Source organism: Phaethon lepturus, unplaced genomic scaffold, assembly GCF_000687285.1.
Source record: "Phaethon lepturus isolate BGI_N335 unplaced genomic scaffold, ASM68728v1 scaffold11778, whole genome shotgun sequence".
Classification (NCBI taxonomy): Eukaryota; Metazoa; Chordata; class Aves; order Phaethontiformes; family Phaethontidae; genus Phaethon; species Phaethon lepturus.
Genome location: NW_010555556.1, coordinates 61054 through 71906, shown reverse-complemented (window position 1 = coordinate 71906; position 10853 = coordinate 61054). Strand labels below are relative to the sequence as shown.

General features: G+C 43.0%; 1 protein-coding gene across 1 annotated transcript in view; it reads left to right on the top strand.

Annotated features, from left to right (window-relative positions):
• Window positions 1–1900, top strand: part of CDK15 (cyclin-dependent kinase 15) — a 35884-nt gene extending 33984 nt beyond the window's left edge. Inside the window, 1 exon segment of the mRNA XM_010292201.1 lies at window positions 1788–1900. Coding sequence (XP_010290503.1) covers window positions 1788–1900 — 113 coding nt within the window.
• The last annotated feature ends 8953 nt before the right edge of the window (window positions 1901–10853 follow it).

The following is a 10853-nucleotide window of genomic DNA, read 5'->3' as shown; positions in this document are numbered from 1 at the left end:
TTCCCTACATTCTCCTAAATAGCTGAAAGGTTATATAGTCACTTACATTTTTTTACCTCTGTGCTTTGCCACCTCTGTATACAGCAAATGGATATCCTTCACTGCAAATCAGATACAGACACCTAGAAAGTGAAGTTCCCACCAGGTGTATGAATCTGATTTCTCATGTGTCTTAATAAGGGAATAAACCAAAGTTGGTGTTAAGCAGAAAATCAGCTGTCACTCCTGAAACAGAAGCAGTCTTTTCTATGAGGTGATAAAGCAAATCTTAGCTTAGTTTAGCTTAGCTTAGCTTAGCTTAGCTTAGCTTAGCTTAGCTTAGGAAAAACACCCATTACCACCTGGTCTGATCTCCACAGTGGTGGAAGGTGCACTTGCATAAATACTGACAGGACACTGAGGTTTTGTATTATGTCATTAAGGCACCATCATAGGAAAGAGCCATTGCAACATCACAGCAGATGCGTGCCAAGGGCACAGGTCTCTGGAGATGTTGCCCTGCTTAAGCTCTTCCCTAGGCACTAGCCTGGAGCAGACATTGTGCTGGCAGGTGCTGGGCCCTGTTTAGGAGCACATGGAGAAGGAGAAGATGGGAAAAGAGGGAAGGTTTCCTTTGCTCACTCCCCAGCTCACACTCTTGCAAAAGCAAAATTTGGCCCACATGACTTGTGGAAACAAAGTCCTACAGACATGGATCAAATGCTCTGACTCCCATTGATCTCAGGCCAGAGAATCTCTATAAAGGTCTTATTGTTCAGGGAGATGAACTGCTCTTGGAGAGGGAGCGCTGTTAATACCCTTCGTGGAGGCAGACGCTATTGCATCAGAGGTTAGCAGACGTTTTTCTCTATTTTATCTAATTGCGAGTTTTATCTGAGGTTTCTTTAACTTCCACTTTCCCTTTAACACTCTTAAATGCAAATCTTAGAGAAGATTTAGTTGTCTTGTTTGCTGTGAAAGACATCTGGACTGGAACTCCCATGTAGTCATTTCCCATCCTCAGATGCACTTCTGCCTTCACCCAGTTATCAGCAGAAAAGAGCAAATGGGGATGTAGTGATCGGATTTCTAAGGCACAAAAGTTAAAGCTAAGTTTGAAATTGTGACAGCAAGCAACCATGAGCCTAGGAACTCAATTAGCCTGAAAGACAACTATCTCATTATCTTTCCTAAAATGATATAAATACGTAAGAATATAAAAATTTAAAATAAACTCTCTCTATTGACTGTCTAGATGACTGAATTTCACTGCTCAATTTCTTTAAACACCCACTTTAGTATTTATTTATTCTAAGCGTGAAGCAGCTACGATAATTAGACTGTCAGATTTGGTAAGTTAATGAGGAGTCACTGGAGTGGAAGGTTTTGCATTTGTGAGATTGCTGAAGGAGAGAAGCTCCATGCCTTCGTTCTATGTCTTTTTTCTTTTTCTTTTTTCCCCCCTCTGCTGGGTGGGAAGGAGAGAGCTTGGCAGTGCATAGATCCATTTGAATCCTTTTGATTAGTGGGTTGCATTCCCACCACTGTTCTACCAAATAATATTTTGCTGGTAGCTCCAAGAAAAAGAAAAAGAAAAAAGAAAAGAAACCGTATATGAGAGTTCTAGAGAAGGGTGCCTAGATTAAAGGAATCATTTTCCAAAAAAATCAGAAGGAACGGAGCTGTGAGAAATAGGATCCTGAATTATTTTGTATTGTGGCTAATGTCACAGGAGAGCATTGGGAATATAGCACAGTGAAGGAAAAGGACTGTTTTGCAGCTTTCTCTTTAACCTGATTTTTCCACAGGACAATCAGTGCTCACAGTTCCAGGAGTGAGACTGCAACCTGAAATCTGTGACCTGTTTGCTTCTTAACAAAAAGGCCATCTCTCAGGAAGTTCAAGCAGTTCTTTTTGTTAGAAAGCAGGGACGATTGACTAATTCTTGGGTAAGCACATAGTTGCCACTGTCAAAGCTGCTGCCATCATCCTTAGCATGTGAATTCCTTTGGGTATTGAAGGTGAGAAAACAGAACTGATATACCCAGTTCTGGATACCTAATACCCAGGGCTGGATGACCACATCCAAGGCTGCAGACAAAGTGGGAAATCTCACATTCAGAGAGAAGAGATCAGCAAGCCAATGGCCTCCAGTGCACAATGCTCAGTGGTATCATGGGAGGTTTGGGTTTGTTTCATCATATTCTCAAGTCTCAGACCAATGCCCTTTCCTCTGATGCCTCCCCAGTTAAAATATTGCTTCACTTCCCCATTGCTTAAACTGACCAAATTGCTTTGTTCACCTTTGTCCTTGTCTATTGAGTCCACATTTCATAGCTTACTTGTTTTGATTTCACATGCAATAGAACCTGAGCAGAGCTAGGCAAAAACTCCTTAGCTGGTAACATCCTTGATTTTAATTAATCAGTATTTTAATATGACACTCCTCAAAATGTTACTTCAGCATCAACATTTTTCATTTCCTTTTTGTTACAGAAGACCAAAAGATCACTTAAAATCACTGTTATTGAAAGAAATTACCAGAAAATACCCTTTTATTATATCCTGTCTCTTTGTTTACTTTGTGCATTTGTTAACAGCATGTGTCCAGTCAGTGTCACCAGCTGGGTCTGTGCTTGCAGGGTAGACCTGGAAACTGATCTTGAGGCCAAATTAGTTTGACTGTCTTATTGTCTGCCAAGCTAAGAGGCAACCTAGCTGTGATAGCAGGGCAAACCTCAGCTACCCGTCTGCGCTATCTGCATGTAGATGGCATGTACCTGCTACAGGATCAGGTCCCAGCACTCAGTGCCTGGTCTCACAGCCTCTCTCTACCCCATCTGTCCTCATGATGTAGACAACAGCAGGCAGACAGGACAGCCTCAAGTCCTTTCGAGAAGGAATTGACATTGCCAGCCCTGTGGCCAGATTGGGTTTTGGAGGCAGCCTGAGTGCATTGCCTGCTCACCTGCTCAGCTAAATGCAGACAGGGTGGCTGTTCCCTCTCTGTGATCAGAGAGGAACTAATCCTGCCAAAAAAGCTGGTTGTCAGTTCCACTAAGGCTCTTGGGACGACTCACTTGAGGAGGGCACTCATGCTTCTGTATTCAGTGAACCTGGATTTGGCCAGTTCAACTGATTTTGAGAGTATTTCACAAATACATAATTTAAAATAGTGAAACCATTAAAATAGTAGGAGATACTCTTAAACATTTTCTTTTTTTTTTATATTAACCTGGCCTCAGAGCGATTGTGTCCCTTCTTTTAAGCTGCTTACAAAACATACTAAACAAGCTTAAATGTCAACTCAAGTTTTCTTTCGCACTTCATGACACAAAAATGTTCTATAAGTGATAGTGTTCATATTATTAATTCTCTTTTTAAAAAAGGCATCTGGATTCAGACATGCAAGCAAGGTTATAAATGAAAAGGGTTTTTTTTGTCATTTTAATAGTCTACCAATGGAAAGCAGGGAGTTCTGTACGCTTTTTCAAATCTAATCAGAGATAGATAGGCATCTAAAGCACAACAGCCTCACGCTGGCACATGAGAGAATGGAATTTCCTGGGAACATAATGAAACTGGCCAGCCTTCCTTCACTGGCCAATATGAGTTAAGTTACAAAAATAGACAAAACCAAAAAACTACACATACCAGGCTCAGTCATGAATCCATGGGCCCTGAGCGACACAGCAAGGCACAAAACATCATCACAGCCCCCTCCTTGTCCTTCTGGTTTCAGGAAGGGAAGAGATAGTGCCAGGCATCTATCCCAGGGTGATTCACACTCCACACCAACATTCCATCCATTTTCTACCCTATTCCACCTCTTTCCTTCTACCTGCTGAGGAGGAACGTATGGATCATTGGAATCTGCTTCCATTCTGATGCTGCCTCTCAAAGTACAGATAAAAAATGCAGTGCCTCTTATATGTATGTGCTACTGTACTAGCTAAGTGTAGTTGAATCTACAGGAAGATTAGAGCTTGTTTTAAACCAACTGTTAACAAGCAAAGTAACTGAAGTCACTAGCCCTGCAGAATATTTGGAATTTGAATTTATTTTTCCTTTTGATTCAGGACTTAGGCCATGGATTTTTATCCTAACAGAATTCCTTTGCAACAGGGGCAGATTCTGCCCTCCATTACACCAAGGACCTTTGAAGTAACTCATGATATTGACAAAATGAAGCAAAATCTTTGAGCATATAAAACAAGGGCAGAGTTTGGGGATAGGGGTGTATTTTTTAAAATCACCTTTCAGTAGAAGAGAATGGAATTGTGCAGATGTCCTGCCTTTTGTTTTTCAGAAAGCAATGTCAAAAAGATTGACTTGGTGACGAAGATGTAACAGCACAGTCTGGACACTGGACTTGCAGAATAAACTCACCATGTGTCACGTAATAGAGAGATCCCTGGACTAGAAGATAGATGTACAAACAGGACAGATGGGGACTGACAATTGAAAGAATGTAGAGGCTGATCCAAGGCTTACAGAGAACTGTCATTCCTGGGGTTTGCCTACAATCTCCTTCAACAAAAGAGCTCCTGAGGGAAGGAGGGGATTAGTCAAAAGTTGAGTGAAGTCTCCAGGGAAGATGGTTTCTTGGATAAAGTTGTCAACAAAAGGAATTGTTTAAGACTATTTGTTATAATTTCCTAGAGGGAGCTTCTGCCATTACTAACAGGATTACCAGCATACTGGTTCCACACCAGCAGAGCATTAGATGTATGCATTGCAGACTGGTTGCTTAGAGCTGAATTCAGGGGTCTTCTTATACTTGGTCCCAAATGTGTGCAGGTGTTGATGAGCAGAGGGGAGATGGCAAAGAATTAAGATGCATCCAAACACAGGCCATTTTTGGTCCAGCTGTTGCAGAGAGTCCTGTCTCAGTAATGAGTTACCAGGGTGTTTTAATCTCCTTGATCTCAGGGCTGCTGACAGACTATGAGAAGGAAAGCTAATCTGAGGTGAGTGCTGATCAGGATACATGGGAAAATCAGAAACCTCCTTCCCAACTACAGTTACTGTGAAATTTCTCATAGAATTCTTCCTGGAAGAATCAGGAAAGCAAGTAACTTACTGTGTTCATGTACTAGTTTGCTTGGTTTCAGTTATCTGGGATACTTTTTCTCAGCGCTGGGACATCAGAAACTAGAAGCTTTGGTGTAACCTCACAGCAGATCTGGGAAGAAAAGGAAGACAAAGATAAATCATTAAGGTGCAGGCATGCAAACCTTCTTGAATACTTCTTATTCATCTCAGTAGTGTCACTGGCGTGACTGGGAGAACTTCTCTGAGAAAGAATTATGCAGACCATTGAGGCACTGGAACAAAACCAGTCACGGAGCTATGGGGAAACACCAGAGAAATGGATGTAATGAAAGAGCTGGAAGGCAACATTTTAGTGTAAGGGAGCTACATCTCCAGCCCCATCCCAGTCCATTGTTTGCTAACAAAACACTGCAGATCTGGGCAGGAAGCAGAACAACTGTTTATGTTCCCCTTTGTCCTTGCTATAGACATAATTGCAGGAACATATAGATTAGCTACATAAAAGAGTGCACAGACTCTCTGCAGGCACTGCTCAGTTAAGAGGACAAGAAGTATTCCTTATGTTGCGTGACAGTCCTTAAAGTTCTCTGCCTTGATGAAAAGGCAAGCTATGTCCCAAAAGTCTTTCCACCTGTAGATTGTGAGGACCCAGATCTCCCAAACACCATCCATTCTCAAAGTGAGTGTGAATGCCTGACCTCCCTTTGCCATACTGAACAGAAATTTGTCTCAATATTAGGACCTTCTGCCTTTCATTTGCTCTGCAATGAATCTGGAATAATATTACAGTGACCTTACAGCAGTATAAGCAAGACCAGACTAGAGTATCCTGTAGAGTTCTACTTAGGCATGTATCTCCCTGTCAGCTAACAAACCCTGCAGGTTTATTTGTAGAAGGGAGAGCATCTGAACATTTTTAGAAGAAAAACAATAGTTCTTAGGCACACTGGCACTGGCTGTTGCATTGCAAAAGCTTCTAGGAAGTGGTAAAAATAAGAGGTTTTTCTAAAGTGGATGGCTACCTGCATAGGTAGAAAATAGCTCTCCACTTCTGAGTTACACTGCATTTGTCATATGCATGTTCAGAGCAGCTGTAAATGATGCCCAAGTTGGGATACAGGGGTTCTGCATTCCTTTTGCACTCGTGGAAATGGCTGGACTAAGAGCAGTGAAGAAGCAGGATCTCTAATGCCTACCACGGGATGGTTATGGCTAGATGTCTGCTCCTAATTAGGAGCCACTAAATGCTCAAGATGCGTTAAATGAAAGGATTTGTTATGCATGGGCAGCGAGGGATCTAATGATGGGAACTGAATCACTTTCCTCATCGTGTCTATCCAGAACATCAGTTGTACATTTCTTCTGCTCTGGAGCAGCAGAGAGAATGGCTTTGCTCTTTTACATAGCTGCTACCCCATAATGGCCAAAGGTCTTATGCTAAAATGCCAAAGGATTGGATGATACCTTCTAGCTCTGTATCTGGAGAGGTGGAAAGCCAGGAAGACCCTGGCAAAAGGATGTGCTGCAGCCCAGCACTCTTTTGTTCATTAACTCAACATTGGAGGCCCAATGCCTTAAATATGCCAGATCAGAGAGACAAACTGCCCCAGAAGCACTCCTCTCCCAAGCTAAGGGGAGTACTATTTACATCAGGAATACTGATCTCAGTAGATTTTCCATTCCCTGGCCTGCACAATCTCAGGGGCAACAGCTCTCAGGGAAAATGGACGTAGTGCTGTAATGAGTCAGGAAGAGTAGGCAACAAGAAACACATCTGAATTCATGGCCAGGTTAGTGCCACCCAAAAAGGTGGTCCTGCTTGCTTCCCCCATTTCCCTCCCTGCTTCAAGCTTCCCAGTCTTTCTCTCTTTTGCTCTTTGGCACTTTTCTAAGCCCTTGATGAGCTGATTTAACTCACTAAACAGGTGGAAAACTATTAACTCTGAATAAGAATAAGTTTTTCAGTGCTTTAGTGAGCTGAATCAGATTATGAAAGGGTCAGAGAAGTACCAGACTTCATGCATGGCTGAGTGTGGAGTGGGAAAGGAGGAGAAGGAAAAAGCCGTGAAGTTCAAACTCTCATATCTCCAACCTGCTCACATCTAGTTCATGCGGGTGGTCATCTCCTGTCACACCTGAATGTTTGATGTTTTGTTTTGAGGTAATAACTGAACAGGTTCTTGTGAGTAACTGCTCAGTGCTGCTAACATGTATGTGGGCCCATCTCAAATCTAGGTGTTTGCTGTTGAAGACCTCACAAAAAATCCCAGACGTTGGCAGAGATGTGCAGGATTGACCTTTCCTTTTCTTCAGAAAAGACTTTCTCTTGGCAGGGGTAAAGTGCCTTGGTAAAGCAGGTGAGAGTTTATGAAATGCATATAAATGGAGATCATTGTGCTCGAGGGTCATCAAACTGTTTCTTCTCACCACCTAATAAAAAATTAAAAACATATCTGAGATTTTGGAGAAATCCTTTAACATCCTCTTTTATGTAAGGAGAGTTTAACGGCAGACTTAAATATTTGCTTTAAAAACATCTTGAAGCAAATGAAATAACTTCTTTCCCAGGCCAAGATTCTCTGTTTTACTTCAGCTCAGAGCAAGTTTGTTGGCCAAATTCCATACCCCCACGAAAAAATCCGAGGGCTTTAATACTTGCAAACCCCTGTCTGTAATGGCACAAGTGGGCAATGCTCTTTAAAGGGGGGAAAAAAGCACCAGGAAAATCCCCCTCAGAAGGCAGAACTGCATTTGGGGAGCCCAGATGAAAGCCCTGATGCGGGTCATGTGACAGGTGTCACTTCAGTAATGATATCGGGGCAGAGATAAAAGTCCTCACCGGCTGGTCATGTGACATCGCTTCATTACCGGCACAGCAGGTGGTCGGAGACTCTCAATGCCTTTATTTTTTTATTATTTTTTAATTTTTTTTTATTCTGTGATAATGAGAAAATGTTTAAACTTCCATCCCTGTGTTTAAACACTTCTTCATGCTGACAGCAGCAGGAGATCCCTTGATCAGCTGTCAGATGGGAAAGTGCAATTTTTCGGGAAAGTAAACAGCGTGTTTGCCAGTTGGAAGTCATTTTCTGTTTGTTGGGACTGCTAGTCGTGGCGTGATGGAGCCATGTCACAGCATCTGACAACTCGGGAGTGGGGAATAGAAAACAGGCTGAGAAACGGGTTTTAGAATCTGCCTCTTGATAACAGGAGCTTGAGATTTTTGACACTTTGCTATTATTGTGGGGAAAAAAAACATCACTTATGGATTGCTTATGAAACTTTTAAAGCAGCAGTTCAGTGTCAGTGAGAATATGTGGGACGTTCTAAGAGAAGCTCCTGCATTTTAATAGAAACTTTCTTAGGAGAAAAACAAAAGGGACACAAAAAGGAACTGAGTGGGTGTGGAGACACATGGGGGTGAAGGTGGCCAGATCTCATTCCTGGCTAGCAAGAAAAAACAAAACAAATTCTCCTTATAATTATATTAGAGAATGTTTCATGGCTCTGATGTCACATAGGCTTGGGGAGCCCACTGGGAGTTTCAGGTGAGACAAGGAAGGCAAATGTGGCCACAGGGTCATGCCAGCAAGCTCAACCCCGTCCCGGGGCAGCCAGGGCCTGGCTGAAACTGGAGCTGGTATGCTGTCCTTCACAAGTACCCTGGAACCCAACTATGTTCACTTTAAATGCTAACCACATTTTTTTTCTTTTCCTATTAGGCAAATGCCTTTTCCAAGTCAATTCCCATAAAGAACAAGAGATACAGATATAATGCACATAATTTTAATTAAAATTAAAGTTTGAATGTGCATATGCAGAGTCATACACAGCATTTTTCCTATGCAGACATAGACAACATCTTATATGCAGAATCAACAAATCAACCTGATTTCAACACTCGAAAAGTTAATTACTCTGAGCAGGGCTTGGATCGTGTATTAGATATTTGCAGCAATTATGCTACACGGAGCCCTTGGTAATCTCCCAACAAATGCTTTCCTCCCCTGGCTGCACTGCAGCCTTCTCCCTCTTCCTAAAGACCCCCATTAAAAGCTTCCTGCCTATTACACTTCATGAAGTCTTGGCTCATTAAAACTGAAGTTTCGACGCCCAGCTGGTGTCTGGCTTGGACCAGAAAGTTCCAGAGCTGGTGCTTTGGTTTCAGCTCCCTGCTCCCCTGCTCTTGAGCGAGGCCGGGCTGCGCTGGGCTCTGCGGAGGCCGGTGGAGCTGGGGAGGCAGCTGCCTCCCTCCTGCCCCCCATGGCTGCAATTAGGGGCAGGGCTGGACCATCAGCAAAAATGATCCCAAATGAAAAGATCAGATCAGAATCTGGCCCTTTGTTAGCAGTCATTAAAAAACATTGCACTTTTAATAGGAGCTTATTCAATTAGCAGACTAACAGGCTCCATCAGATAAGCTGGGGATTTCCCTGGGAATCTGAGTCACATACTGGCAAAGCAGCTCTGCACCCCATGGTTAACCCTCTCCACACAGAACCAGGATGAAGAGGCCAGATCCCAGGAAAAGGTTTATTTTTGGATTCTTAAGGGAGAAAGAAAAGACTTCCACCATGCCTCGAAGCCCCCGGAGATGCCAGTGCCGAGTGTGAGTCACACGCAGCACAAGGACCCAGGAGGACCACGGCCTCAAACTGTAGCTCCTGCAGACGGAAGACTCGCCTGATCTCCGATAAACATGCTGACATTTGGCAGCCTGACAGCTTCACAGTCCCATAAGAGGCTTCCTAATTAGAGCCTGGGTGAGAAATAATCCACAACTTGAAGTTTGTCTCTAGCTTCCTTGCTGTACTTTTTTCCCCCTCCCTTTTTGTGCCTTTTCTCCCTTTTCAGTGTTTTCTCTCACATGTTCTCGACACATCCCCTCCCCACAGGCGGAAGCTGTTTGAAACAGCACGCAGGAGAAGGGGTCATTTTTGCCTGTCCTCTAGCTCAAAACAACTCCCAGCAAAAGCACCCCTCTTGCATTCCAGCGTTGCCCTTGAAGGAGACGGGGAGATAAGGCAGAGGAGAGGACAGTACCTGGTGAAGTTTATAATGACGCAAAGTACAACTGTCTGGAAGAAAACCAAACCAGTCCCATTCATTCCTAGTCAAACAAGTAGGGCAAAACTAGTGCTCCCAGCAACGGGAGAATGGGGACTCTGAGTCTGGATCCAGCCCTGAATTTTGCTTTCCTCTACAGCAAGCTGGCCCCAAACAGCATATCATGACTTTGCCAGGGTCTGAATTTAGCATTGCCTTCAAGACGTACAGTACCATGGTGCTGATGTATCATAGCAAGACAGTCATCCAGCTGGTCGTAAGATGAAATATATTTTTTTAGAGATATGTACTGTTACAGAGCCAGATCTTTTAAAGCTAAATCATATTCCACCCATTTACCCCATCACATGCGTATTCTATGAATAGTTCCAGAAAAGCTCCTCAAATGCAATAATCTCTGAATTTGAGATTATATCAACAAGCAACATCAGTTAAGACAAGTATAACTCTTTTACTGTATTTATTTCCTAGGCTATTTGCAGATAATGGGATTGATTGTTCCCTATTTAATATCCCAAACTCTTTTCCAGGGTAATGAGACAGGTAGCAAAGCTCTTCAAAGAGCATAGCCATCGTATACTCTGCAACAGCTTGGATACAGACCACAAACATCAGAATCCACTTTATGCTAGAGGGTTGTTTCCATTTACCATCCTCCTCAGTGACTACCCATATTCCCTGGATAGTGACCAGAAACAGGCAGAAACTTAGGATTCTCCAGTCTTGGCCATACATCACATCGGACAGCTCTG